Here is a 17,521-nt window from a genome sequence, read left to right as displayed (position 1 = left end):
TAGTTTTGTTGTAATGCTTCTCTTAATTAGATGCTAGAAGCCTAAAATTAGGTGTCACCCACCAAATTAAAAAGTCTGCCCCATTTGATAAATGTTTGGAGTAATTATTTTTTGCCCTCATAAACTACAGTGTCTTGACACTTTTTCCTTATGAACTACCAACTATGACACCTGACCCTATCAAACTACCCTCTTATGACAAAAAACCTCATTCCGTTAGTCAAAGGGGTTAAAATTGACGGTCAACGGTCATGTGCAAGTCATGTGTCATTTAATTTTTTTTTTTTTTTTTTTTTTTTTTTCACTTTTACCCTCACTTCAAACCAAGAAAATGTCGCTTATACCCTCTAAACATATTAACTTTATTTGTTTGAAGTGAAGACAAAAGTGGAAGAAAAAAATTTAAAATGACACATGACTTGTACATGGCCGTTGACCGTCAATTTTAACCCTTTGACTGACGGAATGAGGTTTTTTGTCGTAAGATGGTAGTTTGATGATGTCAGGTATTAGTAGTTCATGGAAGAAAAATGTCAATGCGCTGTAATTCATGGAGGCAAAAGGTAATTACCCCTAAATGTTTTTCTTTCAATACTATTCATCTTACTTTTTTTATTTTTTCAACATTCTTTTACTTTTTACATCCATTATTTTTTATTACTATTCAAATAAAAAAATCACTAATATATATATATATATATATATATATATATTCATTTTTCTATACCAAACATTATTACTTTATTTATTTTTTTATTTTTTTACATCAATCAATTTTTGCTAGGACCAAAATCCTTTAACAAACACATCCTAATTTGGGTAATCGGTCAGACAATCTTTTTTGGAACCAGTTTCGAGAAATTTAACTGGAATCGTAAACACAATTTAAATCTTTTCAGACCCTAAAATTATATTTTTTATAGAAAATACGGAGAAATCATGAGTATTTTCAGTTTTTCCTCAGCAGTTATCAGACACAATATTGTTTTTCATCAAAACCAGAGGCTGGTGTTTTTTTAAGTGGTCTATATAATAGCCGTCAGCAATGTTTGGTAGGTTCAAGCTTGAGGCATGAGCTTCTGTGGGTGGATTGCGGCCGCAGCAATTCTATCCATACCCGGTGATGTTCTACCAACATTGTTTTGGCTTCATTCGTGGCGGCCGAGTAGTCTCTCTCCTCGTTTGGGTGGGGGGAGCTGCTGCGGAGTTGTCTGTTACCATAAATGGTATTCAATTGCTAGGGGACCGATGGACCATAGAATGAGAAAGAACACCTAGTGTGCCCTGTCCCATGGGGATAGAGATTTTTTTTTAGCAATATGAGAGTTTGTTTGAAGCTCACTTCTCATAATAGGTCTTAAATAACCCGTCATTCTTATTTAGGATATGTTTGGACGTGCGTTTAATGAGCCTAAAAATGCGTTTAAGACTCAAAAAGTTCGTTTGAAGAAAAAAAAAAAATTTTGTTTAGTAAAAATAATTGAAAAGGCTTTTAAGAATTCGAAAAACTTAAAAATGACTCAAACGCACTTTTGGCAGTTTTTGCCAAAATACACATTTTTTATTTAAAATCTCTATTTCTCAAACTCTAAACTCGTGGAGTTGAGTCCCAATTCATCAATTTGTTGTAGATCGACACGTTTGCTCATATCTAACACCCCCTACCCAATCTCACCTAAATAGGAATTAGGGAAAAATATAAAAAAGCCCCCTAAACTACCAGCTGTTTTCGATTTAGCCCCCTAATGTTCCAAAAGTGATAAAGTAGCCCCCTAAACTACCAAACTATTGCATTTTGGCCACTCCGTTAGTCAAAACCGTCAGTTTGGACGGAAACTGCAAAACGACGTCGTTTGTTACAGGTAAGTTACTACAATGCCCTTTTGGGAAAAATATAAAAAAGCCCCCCAAACTACCAGCCGTTTTCATTTTAGCCCCCTAATATTCAGAAAGTGATAAACTAGCCCCCAAACTACCAAACAATTGCAATTTGGCCACTCCGTTATTCATTACCGTCAAATATGATGAAAAATTTAAAACTACATCGTTTTGGCAATGGTAAGTTACCAAAATGCCATTTTTGGAAAAAAAAATATCATATTAAAACAAGCAAGCAAAACGGCGCCGTTTTGCTTGAAATTAGGGTTTCCTTACACTTACCAAAATGATGCCACTTTGGTAAGTGTTAGGAATTAAAAGAAAAAACCCTAGACCCCACGCAGGTGACCCACGAAAAAACCCCAACCCCAGTTTATCTTTCTCCCCAAAACCGCCGGCCACCACGTCGTCTATCTCCGACAGCCTGTAAATCTTACCCATAACTCAATCTTTTTATTGTATTTCATGGTATAGCTGTCGGATCGGTGTTGTTTATCTACGAACGTGATTTTTTTGTTTGATTTCTACAATGGGTAAGAATTTTTCGGTGGCGCTTCGTAGCTAGTGGATGGTGTGGCCGGCGGTGATGGATGGTGGTGGCAGGGGCAGTCGTTTTGAGAGAAAGAGAGAGAGGGGCGTTGCGTTTTTTTCACTTGAGGGAGAAGGTTGCCGGAGATAGAACGATGTGGTGGTCGGCGGTTTGGGGGAGAGAGATAAACTGGGGTTGGGGGTTTTTTCTGCGTGGTGTCTAAGGTTTTTTCTTTTTATTCCTAACACTTATCAAAACGGCGCCGTTTTGGTAAGTGTAAGGAAACCCTAATTTCAAGCAAAACGGCGCCATTTAGCGTGCTTGTTTTAATATGATTTTTTTTTTCTAAAAGGGCATTTTAGTAACTTACCATTGTCAAAACGACGTAGTTTTGAATTTTCCATCATATTTGACAGTAATGACTAACGGAGTAGCCAAATTGCAACTGTTTGGTAGTTAGGGGGCTACTTTATCACTTTCTGAACATTAGGGGGCTAAAATGAAAACGGCTGGTAGTTTGGGGGGCTTTTTTATATTTTTCTCAAAAGGGCATTGTAGTAACTTACCCATAACAAACGACGTCGTTTTGCAGTTTCCGTCCAAACTGACGGTTTTGACTAACGGAGTGGCCAAAATGCAATAATTTGGTAGTTTGGGGGGCTACTTTATCACTTTTGGAACATTAGGGGGCTAAATCGAAAACGGCTGGTAGTTTGTGGGGCTTTTTTATATTTTTCCCTAGGAATTAAGTATATATGCATCATTCATTTCATTAATTAGTCCCACTCCTTTCCAGATTCATATCCTCTGATCATTTCCTTAAAATGCTAGTTATTTCATCGAAAATATTAAATTTTACCGTAAATATGAGAATAAGATTATTTTTATTTTATTAAAGTTAATACATTTAATAGAGTAATGGTATATATATATGAAGTCGTTTTTTTAAAAAAAGGAGTTAAATAATGTAAAACCATGTGTATATATTTACCATGAAATAGATAGCATTAATATTAATAAATTATATAATTAATAATATGTTTACTGTTACAAGAAATAAAATATAATATTAACTATAAAATTATTCTATCTGGGTCGTATTCCGTCGTTTTCGAATAGTAGGGGGTCTTGATCACGCTTAAGCTTTATTGAAACGGGTTGGACAAGGGCCCGTTTGGTGTCCACCTTGCTAGAGTACTCGCGACATTCTTCTTTCAATCTTTCTACTGAAAGTAGCCGCTCGGCGCGTGAATTCTTTTTTATAAATATTGAATAGAAAAACAGATAAGCTATGATAAAAGAAAGAAAGAAAGAATAATGATTATAATAAAATAGATTGAAAAGCAAACCACGAAATAAATTAAAATAGGACTAATAATCGCTGACCTGGATCCATGTGTATTTTGAACATAAAGAGCATTTTGTTTTGTTTTTTTTGAAATATTAGGAGTTAATATATATATATATATATATTTGGCAAATTTCATTTTACAAATCAATTATTAAATTCGTAGACTTATGTGGACCCTACATAAGTCAATGATGAACCCTACAAATCTAATAGTTGATCTAATAATTTTGTAGGAGAATATGTGTCAAATATGAAAAATTTATTGATCGGTAGCATTTCTCTTTTCTTAATGTTTTTCATGAGCCACTACTCCTCCTGCACCAAAATAAATAGAGAAATGCTTGATGTTAATAATTTGCTCATATATATTATATTATTTTGTAAATTTAATAAATCAATAATTAGATTTGTAAGGTTTACTATTGATTATAAGTTCACAAATCTAATAAGATGATTTGAAAAAAAAAATATAAACAAAATATTGACACCAAACATTTCTCAAATAAATAATAAATGTATTTTTATATAAATGGAAAAAGGGAAGATTAGGTGGAGACTGACAAGCTCAGATTTCTTTCATGTTAGTACAATTTTTGTTCTCAAAAACCGATGCCAACACGCATTGCATTTCTAGCGAAGCTCAAATTTGTTTGTGAGAAATGCTAAAGGCCCAACTTTTTTGCCCAACAAAAGTCCAACTTTTACCTTTTATTTTTTTTCTAAAAAAAACAAAATGAAAAATGGAAAAAATGTCTGAAGCAACCCTATCTATTTTTGGCCTTTATTTTATTTAGTATTTTTTTAAAAATGAAAAATAGTATTTTTCTTCATAATAATGACATTTTCTTAAAAAAAAATGACATTATTATGAAAAAAAATACCATTGTTCATTTTTTAAAAAATACCAAATAAAAGAAAGACAAAAAATAGATAGGGTTGCTTTACACATTTTTTTCATATTTTATTTTATTTTATTTTTTAAAAATAAATAAGGCAAAAGTTAGACTTTTGTTGAGCAAAAAAGTTGGGTCCCTATCATTCCTCTTTGTTTGTTTACTGTGCCACATCAATTCCACGACCCTTCGGAGCCAAAAAAGTTTGAAGTATGATACAACCGCAATAATGAGCCAACAAAAACCCAACTTTTCTCTTACGTGTCACCTTTTTTTATTAAAAAAAAAAAATTGAAACAATTGAAACCTATAAACATCGTGTTTTCTGAAAATCAAAAACAAAAACTACAAGAATCCTCTCCCATCCCTCGCTCACCCTCTCTATCTCTCACTCCAGCCACCAGCGAGTGAGGGAAAGGGAGGGTAAGCGATGGAGGTCATCGGTGGTAGGATTGAGAGAGAGGGAGAGGGTTATTGTGGTTTTCGATTTCTCAGAAAACACGATGCTTCTAGGTTTCAATTGTCTTAATTTTTTTTTTTTTTAGGTGGGGGGGAGGGGGAGAGCGGGAGAGGGAGAGGGTTCTTGTGGTTTTTGATTTTTCAGAAAAGACGATGCTTCTAAGTTTCAATTGTTTCAATTTTTTTTTTTTTTTTTTTTTCAAGTAACACGTAAGAGTGAAGTTGGGTCATTATTCCGAGTTTATCATTATTCAAAAAGTTTTGGGGTTATTTTATCGGTAAATGCTAAAGGCCCAACTATTTTGTCCAAACTTTGAACCAACTTTTGCCTTGTTTTTAAATTTTAAAAATAACAAAATTAAAAATTAAAAAAGTTTATGAAGCAATAATTTTTATTTTGGTATTTTTTTTAAAATAAAAATTGTATTTTGCTTCAGAAACTTTTTCCTTATTTTTTAATTTAAAAAACAACAAAATTTAAAATTTAAAAAGTTTGTGAATCAATAATTTTTATTTTGGTCATTTTTTTATTTGATATTTTTTTAAAAAATAAATATTATATTTTTCTTCATATAATAACAAATTTTTATTTTATTATTTTTTTAAAATTAAAAAATAAGGCAAAAGCCTATGTTGGCCTGAGGCTGTATCTTACGACTTTTGTCTCTTAACGGTGCGATCGGTCTAGGGTTCGAAACCCAACTCTTCCAAAACCCAAAAAATCATGATGGAAAAACGAAACGAGGCCTTTGAGGAGCCTCCAATCGCCGAGCTACTGGGCATCAAAAAGCGCGGGAAGAAGACGAAGACGAAGAAGAATAACATCGGAGGGACAGCGAAGGAGGAGGAGGGTGAAGACGTCGCAGTGGAAAATCCAACGGGCTCTGCTGAGGATCGCAGCAATGGCCCCAGGGTCACGGTCTCGGCGTTCGATTATTCGGTGGAGAATCACTTCAGAGCCGTGGACACGTTCTCTCAACTCTGTGGAGAGGCCGATGATGGTGGTCTTGAAGAGAGCGAAGTTCAGCGATTGGCCTCCTCAGTTACTTTCTTAAGGTAACGAATGCTGAGCTTGGCATTGCTTGTCATGGTTTTTCTCTAGCTGTTATTGATGATTTCCTTGGTTTAGCACATGGTAATTAGTAAATCCACCCGGTTAATTAAACAAATTTGGGTCTTAATGAGTTTAACCAACGTTTGATTGTGCTTGTTTATCCAAACTCAGCGATTTGGTGTGTTAAAGTTATCTAGCATTTATTTGATTGAATTTAGTTAAGAAGCACTAATGTGTCAGTTCGCGCTAACGGTGTTTTTCGGAGTGTTTGATTGTTCGCCATACCACACTAGCTCGGACTGTGAGCAGTGTATCGGCTGTTGCTTGTGGAGAAAATATGAGTTAGGAATTTTTGTTGAAAAAGTAATAGGGAACTTTCTATGGTGTATATCTTATGGATCTTAAATTTCTTTCCTTTTTTTATTTTAATTTTATTTTTTTCGCCAGAGACTACGTATTCAGTTTACTTTCTCTTATATCGTATGCCGTGGCTGGTCTTTCTCGTTGTTTGTTTGATTTTTTTTTTCTTTTCTTTTTCTTTTTAGTTACTTATTATTATTCAAGGTTTAATTTGTCATGTTTATTCTTATTATGAATGCTTTGTTATGTTCACTTGTAAATTAGAATTGCATTTATGCAGAGAATGGAAGTATTTTAATTACGAACCGAAAACCGTTAGGTTTGCTTGTGAAGTGGGAAGCCTTGAAGGGAAAGATGTTGTTAGTGGAATAAAATTACCGCAATTCTCCTCTGCAGCTGTTCCTAAGGTACATGACAAGAAGTTTTTTTTTTTTTGGATTTTTTTTCCCCTTGGAGTTTGGGTTATAGGGAAGGGGTTGTTGGTGGGGGTTGGGGTAGTGATTCTGTTCTTTTTATACAAACTAGTACTTTTGAATTTAATCTGAAAAGGAATTGTAGTACAAACTCTGTGTGTGTGTACCATGAGCCTTTCTTATAATCATTTGGCTCGCATACTGTTGTAGAAGGAGGGATCATCCGGGGATGCTACATCTGTGGAATCCAGGTACTTTTATTGGACTTAGCTCTGGGGACATTATGGGATTGACACTGATTTAGTGATGAAATGTGATACTTTTAAGTTGTTTCAATGAACTTTTCTTTTTTGATGGTGATTTTTTTAATGTTTGACACTCATGAGGAAACTATCTTAACATTCCTGTGTATTTCTTAAACTTGTGTGCAATATAAAATTCTCTGCATGTTTGATTGTTGAACAGACTGAGAATGGCTGGGAAGTGTATGTGTTATACAAATCTTACGAATGATGGTTGCTTTAGAGAAGTGTCAATGAACATCTAGTTTGATAATGATGGTTATGTTGAAATTCTTTCTTTCTCCATGCATGTTGAATGGTGGTCAAGTTTTGTCCGTCTTCTTATGATGATCCTTTGAATTACTAAAGTGTCCTTCATGATTTATGTGTTCATATGTAAAAAGTTACTTACAGATTATTTAAATGGTGCGTCCAAGGTCTATTTTTTTTTAATCCATTTTTGTGCTTCTTTTTTTTGGAGAAAATTAAGGCTGTAAAATAACTGGAAAAAGGAATATATAATGTCAGCACATGCATAACATATGTCACCCTCTTGTAAATTATGTGCAGGCACAAAAAGTAACTACCCCACTGCTTATGTCAACAGATTTAGGATGACAGTTCTTTTTGGTTGTATGATGTTGAAGAATTAAAATATCTTATGGCTTTCCATTAACTTGCTGGATATAATTTTTTCTAATGATATGGTGGTTCTCATGCTTGATGCTTATTTCTTTGCTTAATCATGTATTTGTATTGCACACAGTTATGGAGCTTGATGCTATATCGTAATTGTAGATTTTCGTGCTGGTTCCTTTTCTTGTAAATAGAATTCTTTGGGTTGTGTGTTCTTGTAGGAAATTCGAAGAGTGTCTTTTGTTTTAGTACTTGTTCTTTTATCTATGGTGTTGCTTCCAATCAAATACTGTAATACAATTACATATTTTATTTCACAACATGTAACTCAAGTTAATGATGTTATTGCTGATCTTTTCACATTTAGCCATTTTTATAAATAAGCAATTGCAATGTTGCAATTGTAAATAAAAACATTGATATGTATAGTTGCAAAATGTCTCATCAGATCTTGCTACAGCAAAGACTTTGTTTTGTATGTTGGAGGGCATGTCTGGGCGTTGGATTGGTGTCCTAGAGTTCATGAAAGGCCTGAGGATCATATCAAATGTGAGGTACTTCTGTCTCTTTATTTTCCTTTTTTTGTGCATGTAAAAGTCAATTTATCGCGATTCTTTGTGTGTTGCGCCCATTAATTGATACTACTCAAAAGAGTCTTTGGGCTTCTATGTCTAGGTAGCTTATCTTTATTTGTAATGGTACGTTCTGAAAAGGTTGATATTGGCACAGATAATCATCAGGGTTGCAGCCCTGTGTTTGTGAGTGCTTTCTCTCAGTTTTGTTTACATGAAAGGAGAAGTAGATATATTTCTTTATATATGTGGTCTAGTGTAATTTTCTTATGTAGAAAATTCGTGACAATTTATTTAAATTATTCATGATAAACCATTTTTATGTGTCTGCCTTCTTTCATATCTTGCTTTCCAGTTTATCGCTGTTGCTGCTCATCCTCCTGGATCTTCATATCACAAGATAGGTGCCTCACTTACTGGTAGAGGTGTCATTCAGATATGGTGTCTTCTAAACATCAGTGTGAATGAGGAAGAGGTGCCACCTCTAACAAAAAAGCATAAACGGGAACCTAAAAACAGTGGGGACATGAAAGAAAAATCAACTGTTGTGAAGGGGCCTAGAGGAAGACCTAGAAAGAAGCCAAAAGAAGACGACAACACAATAACAACTCAATCGAAGAGGCCTAAAGGAAGACCTAGAAAGATCCAGATAGAAAAATATGTTGATGATTTGGACTGCAATGACCCGTATGCTCGAGTTCTTGCTGTTCAACTCCCAGATGATTCATCAGAATTGCCTGCTGTAGATTGGGTTTCTCGGAATGCCCAAGAACATGCTGTACAAGAAGAGAATGGTAAAAAGCAAGCAGCATCTGCATGTAATCCAGCAGTTGAGACTCCTATGCAGGGCAGAAGATTGAAAAATAGGAAAAGGGCAAGGAGTTACAGTGATAATATAAGTCCAGAATTATTGACACAAAACGAAGACATGGGATCTTCTGTTACAAATCATGAAATACAACCTAACTCTGAACAGGAACCTACAGCAAGTGATAATTTCTCACACAATGGTTCCCTGGGAATTAGCTCACCCAGTTGCTTGGTTTCAAATGATGTTGCTCTGCCCAGAGTCGTATTATGCCTAGCTCACAATGGGAAGGTTGCATGGGATGTAAAATGGCGGCCTTCTAATGCATGTGATTCCAAATGTAAGCATCGAATGGGCTATCTTGCTGTCTTGCTGGGGAACGGATCTCTGGAAGTGTAAGCCATCTGCTTCCGTTGTCTAGTTTCTATGTTCTCATAAATATTTTGTATCCGCTTCTCTTGTCTATATCTGTCAATTCTCTTTATAGATGGTTTTGCAATTTCTTCTTTTCAGTTCTATTAAGGGAACATTCATGATTACCTTTTAATTAATGATCTATGTTATTATGCTGGAATAATACATTATGGATGAAGGATGCAAATATTAACATTGTGTGTCATATTGAGGTTTAAAAAAATTGTGATCTAACACTAGATATACCTGGATATCTGCTCATCATAGTCTGCTTGTTTCTAGTTTTGCAGATTTTTTGAGTTTTTGTTCTTCTTTTTCGTTAGATTAGGGCTTACACTCCCTATGTAATAGGGTTGTGCCCCCTTGCTCTTTATTAATGATAATGAAATTACTTATAAAAAAAAAAATACACACAAAGCACAAATATTGTGTACTTGGTACGGAAATAGTTTCAATAAATGTAAAATGCTAAAAGAGACAAAGAGTTTGCAATATTTTAAATGAAATGCATGGATAGTACAAGGTAGGCATTTAAAAATGTTATCCTAGTTTTAATTTTAAACTACTAATTGACACAGTAAAACTGGCGTGTTGCTACAAATCAATCTTATAAATTGTGTGTTGACCAGTATCCTTTTGTGATTATTGTCCACATATTACATCTTTCTTTCTGCACCAATTACTTGCTTGTGTAGTTCTATGTTATTTATTGCAAACTGTTATTTGTATCTTGTTATGCCAACATCATACTTATCAACGCAGTTGGGAGGTTCCTCTTCCTCGTACAATGAAAGTTATCTATTCTTCTGCTCCTCAGGAGGGCACTGATCCTCGTTTTGCAAAACTGGTACCTGTATTTAGATGCTCAATGTTGAAATGTGGTGGCATACAGAGGTAATTCCTTTTATACCTTTTTGATAAGTAATTTGGAAGTTTACTGGAGTAAAACAAAAAGTTGTCTTTTGTCATATGGACCAGGCTTTACAAAAGTCCCTAGCTTGTTGCACTCATTGGTTAGGATTTTTCCAGATCAACAGAATATAAAAACATACTTGCTCCTGTAGGCTCCACTGCAAATCATGTTCTTTAAGTGAAAGATTGGAAAACTTGTTTATCCATTCTAGCCTGGGTGAATTGGGAGGTAGCCATTCCTTCTATAGATATATGAGTTGGTAAGATAATTTAAGTAATAGATTGCGTAGAATCTATTGTCTATGAACTGTTTAAATATATGAGCACGTGGTTACTTGAAGTTCACTTTGTTGAACGGTAGGAAAATCTGTTTGGAGTATCTCTGCCTCTGTATATATGAACGCACAACTTTAAAGTGCTCTGTTTGGCATGGTATGGCACAAGTATTGGTGCAAGATATGTGCCAGCATCGTAGCTAGAGGGAATGTTCCTACTGCAGCACCAGAAGGAAGAATGAAAGGAGTTGAACATGCAAATCCTTGTCCCATTATTTTATATCTCTGGAAATATGACATGTCCAACATGTACAGAAACACCTGCCCCCTAGATTACATAGGGGATCTTGTCTGTATGTTATGCAATGGTTATGTATCTGCTAATTGTTTAGTCTATAGATTTCAGATTTTCCATATGGCGTTAAATGTTCTGCTTTTTCTGTACTTACCAAAAAAAAATCTTCCATATGGTGTGGAATGCATGCTGAGATGCTTGACTTTCAAATCTTTCCTTAGAGATTTGTTGGGGATCATGGTCTCCACCTCCATCATTATGGAGGGCTTAGGATTTAGCTGGACATATCTAACTAATGTAGAATGTAATGAGTTCCAATTATCACTATAGGCAGCTGTCTTTGTTGACATTGTTATGTGATTTTCTTTATCTTAATTAAAAGCTAATCTACACTCCATCATCTGTTATGTAGCATCCCTTTAACAGTGGAATGGTCGGCTTCACCCCCTCACGATTACCTGCTTGCTGGATGCCATGATGGAACAGTAATATTTTCATTATTTTATTCTTTTTATTATATATTTACTTTGCCTTTTCTTCTTTTCTTCAAATTGTCTCCTAGTCAATACGGTTGATGGTTATCAGTTATCGTGCTTTTGCATGATTGGGGTTAAGGAAATGATAATTTGCTTTAAACATTTTTTTTTTTTTTTTTTTTGACATGTCCACACAAGAGGAGGGAGGGTGGGATTCAAACTAGTGACCTCCGCTTCATAAGGCGTAGTCTCCAGCCGATTGAGCTACCCCTTGGGAACTCTTTAGACATTCTTAGTTTAGTTTGGTTGCAATTAACAACTGCTGATTAAATCGATGCTTAGTTTTTTCTGCTTCATTTCATTCATTGTTGACTTTGGAAGATCCTGCTACCTTGTGACTTTGAATTCACTTGTGGTATCAGAACTAAAGAAGTTTGCCTTACATTCAGGTTGCTTTATGGAAGTTTTCTGCTGGCAGTTACTCGAAAGGTAGTGGGGAATATCTAAATATGGTTAATTCTAACGATTGGAATTGTGACACAATATAAGTCACTTAAATGAATTTCATTTTTCCACTTGTTGCTCAGCAGATACGAGGCCATTGCTTTGCTTCAGTGCAGATACAGTTCCTATTAGAGCAGTTGCCTGGGCTCCACATGAAAGGTAAGTGATGCCAAGATCGATGTTCATTAAATTATCTTGTTAGTCATTTTGTTTTTGTTTACGTATTCTTGATTTATCCACTAGGTCAGTTTCGTTGGTTTGGAGGAATATGTGCTTCTAAAAGATCTTTTATACTATGCCCAATACCGAAGTTAGTTCTATATATATGACTGGCAATGAGAAAAATAAATGCAATAGCTAAATGATGATGAGCAATATTAGTCAGCCCTAAACTTTGCGTTTGCGGATGAAATCCCACGAGAAGGGTTAGAATGGCAGTTCCTGCGCCTTGGGAGGTACCAAATAAATTACTACCCGAATCGGTGTTAGAATGTTCAGCACCGATTCACTAGAATCCCATTCCTGCTGATAAGATTATATACAATTAAAATCCTCCTCTTAATGGGGATAGGTTGCATTGTGTAGAAGGGGCTCAATTATGATGTAACCAAAGTTATTGTTATTACTGTTATTTTGCTTGATGGAAAAATGTTTCTTCTTGTTGTTTATGATTATCAGTGATCCAGAGAGTGCAAATGTTATACTTACTGCTGGCCATGGAGGCCTAAAGTTTTGGGACCTACGGTAAGTATGATGCCACCTCTCCAAAATTTTGATTGTTTTGTTGCACGTGTTTTATATCATCTGGCTAAATAATACTCGAGTCAAAATCATTTCATGATATACCTGTCTGGTGCATGTTTGGTCTGTAAAAAGTCTTATTGAAGTACATAACAGTATTACTGAGAAATGAAACTTCAATAATTGTCTTAGTGAGGTTTGGGTTCCACAAACTTTGATGCTACGGTATTGCCTTGAGGGACAAAAGTTTATGGTAACCTGAAATTCTCAGTATATGAATTACTCAAAATTCACTTTTCATATTGTGCCAGCTTACTTCTGACGATATTTTTTAGTGTGCATTATGTCCCAAAGAGAGTAATATATATGACCACAATCTGAAGCAAACTGCAACCTATTTTGTTTACACTGTTTTCAATGAGTTGGAAAAACTTTTAATGCAAATACTTTAAATATAAAACTTTGCAAGTACTTGGAGTCAAAAAGTAAAAATAATAAAATTGTAAAATAAAACTTTTAGGGATAACTTCACTTACCCTCCGATGTTTCATCTCTTTTGCAATCATACTCTCAAAGTTTAAAAACTTTCAATGTTGGTTATTGAAGTTTAAAGACTTTGCAATGTCACCTCTACCATTAGGGTTTAGGGATAAATCAAACAGTAAAGGGGTGAAATGTATTTTATACCCCTGTAAAATTTTTAAAATTACAAAATTACCATAATGATTTTTTTTTTTAGAAAAAAAAAACAAAAATTGACCCACACCGTGGGTCAGCCATGGAGCATATGGTCAATTTATTTATTTATTTTAAAAAAAGAAAACAAAGGTATTTTGGGAATTTCCATGTCCTCCGCTAGAATTTTTTGACTTTTAAAACTTGGATACCGGATAGCGAGAGTTTTTAAACTTTGAGGGTGTGATTGTAAAAGCGAGGAAACATTAGGGGAGGTAAGTGAAGTTTCCCCAAACTTTTAACTTAAAACATTGCATTCTAGGAAACTTGATCTCAGCTCTTGAAGAAAATTCTGGTTGTGTACTTGTGTTAAGCTCCTTATGTGGTTTTTTTTTTTTTTTTTTTTTTTTTGCATATGTTGTCTGTGTCATGATTTTAAGGAGATGAAGTGTTGTGGTTGAAGGTGGGGTATCTCACATGCATGTGGCTTCAGGGTAAATAATTGGGATTAATATTTTTTAATTTTTGATATGTTTGATTCATGGGTAGTGGTATAATTGCATGCCATACTTGAGCTCTAAACTTAAATTGTTTGCAGTGATCCATTCCGTCCTCTGTGGGACCTCCATCCTGTGCCAAGGATCATATATAGTTTGGATTGGCTGCCAGATCCAAGGTAGTGTATGATTGATGCAACACAAATTAAGCTCCTTATGTCAAAATTGATTTGTCCCCTTACTTTGGAAGCGTTCATTCTTCATGTTTTTAGATGTGTTATTCTATCCTTTGATGATGGAACAATGAGAATCCTCAGCTTGGTTAAGGCTGCCTATGATACTCCTGTCACTGGAAAACCCTTTGGTGGGACAAAACAACAAGGGCTGCATAGTTATTACTGTTCATCTTTTGCTATTTGGAGCGTACAAGTGTCACGACTAACAGGTATCTCTTTTATTTATTTTTTTTTATAAGTAATTGAAATATCATTAAAAAGCACAAAATGCGCACTCAAGTACGTAAGAAGTATACAAGAGAAACACTTAACGAGAAAAAGAAAGACGATAAAAAAAATTGTGAAAATAAAACACAGAAAAAAAAGTCTAAAGTAGCTACTCAGTGGAAAAGAGTATTGAAAAACGACTTTAAATCCACCACCGTCTTCTAGCGGTTTTCAAAACTTCTATCATTTATTTCCCTCCAAAATACACCACAAAAGAGAGGATGAAATCATCTTCTACGCTGCTGCACTCTAGGAATTGCCACTCAACCCTCTTCAACAAGTGAACAATCACTCTCCTAGGCATTACCAAAGTAAGACCAACACGACTAAAGATAGCACTCCATAAAGCACTTGCAATCTCACAATGTAAAAAGAGATAATCCACAGACTCTTCACATCTCTTACACACAAATCAATTCACCACAATGACATGCCATTTCCTAAGATTATCTATGGTAAGGATTTTTCCTAAGATAGCTGACCAAGCAAAAACCGCCACTCTCAAAGGGACCTTATTATGCCAGATGCACTTTTAAGGGAAAGGAGTACCATTATGGAGGACAAGGATGTTATAGAACAATCTAATGTCGAACAATCCTCTCTTGGAAAGGACCCAACAAAGCTTCTCTTCACCTCCCCATCCTGGTTAGAGGAATACAACAAATTGAATAATGAAGCAAAGAAATTCACCTCCCAATCATGAACCATTCTAATAAAGCTTATGTTCCACTTGTGGGAGCCACTAAAAACCTCCAAATGATCCGCCACAAAGGCATCCTTGACGCGAACTATACAATACAAAATTAGAAAAGCTTCTTTGAGGGCCTAATCTCTACCTCACGTGTCATTCCAGAATCTATTTTTAGAGCCATCTTTTACCTCAAATCTAACATGACTAGCGAACTCTCCCAGCCCCTCCCGATATTTTTTCATAGCCCCACCCCAAACTAACAGGTATCTTTCATATGCCTTTATATGACTTTTGTAATAAGTGATAGAATTTCAGCTTATTGGAAAAGTGCATTTGGTTTTCCTGTATCATGGTCAAAAATTAGATACGGTAATACATTGGGAAGCCTAATTTTCACACTCAAAGCAAAACTCCATCAGCCTTTCTAATATTACAAATTTCTTTTTATCAATTATCCACCAATTTTGAATTTTTTATTTTAAATCTTAGGCATGGTTGCATATTGCAGTGCGGATGGTACAATTCTCCGTTTCCAGGTGAGATACAGTTCCCTTCCAGGTCTCACTTACAAAGATCTTTCTTCTCATCTTTGTTGTATTGTATGCTTAATTATTTTCCATTTCTGGAGAGAACTCTGCTCTTTTCAGTACCGTCCTTGACTTCTATGAGTTTTGGTCTTTGTTTCTCTTGGCACCTTTTTGCACGTTCATGGATTAGACATTGTAGGTCGGTATGTGCAACAAATTTTTTTTTCCTTCCTAAATTACCAACACGTTAAAATATTACATTTATGTATGTCTTGAACCAACTGAATTTCTCTTAGTTATACTTGGTAGCGGAGGGTGGAGAAATTCTTGGAATGTATCAGTAAATCTTGTGAAGTTGGAATGTCCAACATTTTCTGATCATGATGCTAATTCAAATAACAATTTTTTTTTGAGTGAGGCTTATGCACTGGGGGGGTCTTGCAGTACTATAAACTGTCCACAATTCTGTTTATTATGCTCAAGAGCGCATGCTTTGGCCTGGTGGTTGCCACTTGCCACAAAGGGACCAATTTCAAGTTAATATCCTCTATCATAAAGAGTTTTAGAAGGAATGATGGAATATATAATAGTTGTTTGCAGTTCCAAGCTGCTGCTATGCTTTTTCTTAGATATGATTGTGTTGTGTCTATAATCAGCTTACAAGAAAAGCAGTAGAGAAAGATCATTCGCGAAATCGGACCCCGCATTTTCTTTGTGGGTCACTAACCGAAGAGGAATCAACTATCGCAATCAATACTCCAGTACCAAATACCCCTTTCCCATTAAAGAAGTCACTTAACAAAAGTGTGGACACCTCTGTATCCTTGCGGGAGTTCTCATTGGGGCCACGACAGGTTAAAAAAGCAAGTGATAAGATGGCAAAAAATCCTAGTACAGATGCTCAAACTTTAGGTATGTTTTGGCAATTACATTAACGCATGCATTTTGTAAGCCAAACTTTTTCTTTATCCACTAAGCTTCAGCACTTCGTCAAATCTTTTTGAAGCCCTCTGTTACGGCGATGATCTGGGTGCAGAATCGGGACCGGAGGAAGCAGATCCCAAGAGCGAAAAGAAACTAAAGAAAAGTCGCGGTAAGAAAAATTCAGGAGATGACCTAGCCTTGGTATACGGAGATGAAGAGCCAGTAAAAAAAACACTCGGAAAAGAAGATAGAAAAGTTGAAGATCGGACTATTGAAGTTTTTCCTCCAAAAGCTGTAGCGATGCATAGGGTGAGGTGGAACATGAACAAGGGTAGTGAGAGATGGTTGTGCTATGGTGGAGCCGCTGGACTTGTACGTTGTCAGGAGATTGCTTTGTCTGATTTCGATAAGAAATTGGCCATGAAGAGATGAGACGGGTACCTAATGTATGTGTATATATACATGATCATGTTCTTAAGTGGCTATCTAATGTTATTGCCCAAATTTATTCTGGATCGGTGTATGCATGCATGGGCTTCATTTGTTACTTACATGCTCTGTGGCACCGGCAGCGACCTGCCATGGAAGTGTGAAGAGGGTTCTTGTAAGAACCGTATGTATCCAGCTTAAGAAGCATCTAAACAGCGGAATAATATGGAATAAAGGAAAGAGAGAAAGACACAGAAATTAAGGTGGTTCGGCATATAGCCTATATCTACACACTAAAGCCTTATAGGTTACATATTTTATTGATGTATGATTTGAGTACACAGCTCTATTTATAGAGTTTTAACATAATTTTAAATACAAAACAAATCCCTTAAATTAAGGGTAATTAATAACAAATCAAATC

General features: G+C 35.3%; 1 protein-coding gene across 4 annotated transcripts; it reads left to right on the top strand.

Annotated features, from left to right (window-relative positions):
- Positions 1-5,785: 5,785 nt before the first annotated feature.
- On the top strand, positions 5,786-17,179 carry LOC132191818 (uncharacterized). 4 transcript variants are annotated; one of them, XM_059606927.1, is made up of 15 exons: positions 5,786-6,166; positions 6,844-6,931; positions 7,148-7,188; positions 8,303-8,408; positions 8,782-9,629; positions 10,411-10,542; positions 11,543-11,615; positions 12,056-12,095; positions 12,194-12,269; positions 12,789-12,854; positions 14,125-14,202; positions 14,296-14,468; positions 15,707-15,753; positions 16,401-16,656; positions 16,751-17,179. In XM_059606927.1, exons 1-15 carry the CDS (start codon positions 5,835-5,837, stop codon positions 17,098-17,100), a joined length of 2,706 nt encoding a protein of 901 aa, XP_059462910.1. In that variant the 5' UTR covers positions 5,786-5,834; the 3' UTR covers positions 17,101-17,179. The 4 variants fall into 4 exon arrangements, with proteins under 4 accessions (XP_059462910.1, XP_059462909.1, XP_059462908.1 ...); XM_059606926.1 differs by having other exon boundaries at positions 6,805-6,931; positions 12,197-12,269; XM_059606925.1 differs by having other exon boundaries at positions 6,805-6,931.
- Positions 17,180-17,521: the final 342 nt, after the last annotated feature.

The sequence above is a fragment of the Corylus avellana genome, chromosome ca9 (genome assembly GCF_901000735.1).
Source record: "Corylus avellana chromosome ca9, CavTom2PMs-1.0".
NCBI classification, from domain to species: domain Eukaryota; kingdom Viridiplantae; phylum Streptophyta; class Magnoliopsida; order Fagales; family Betulaceae; genus Corylus; species Corylus avellana.
This window is presented reverse-complemented; position numbering and strand designations above follow the sequence as displayed.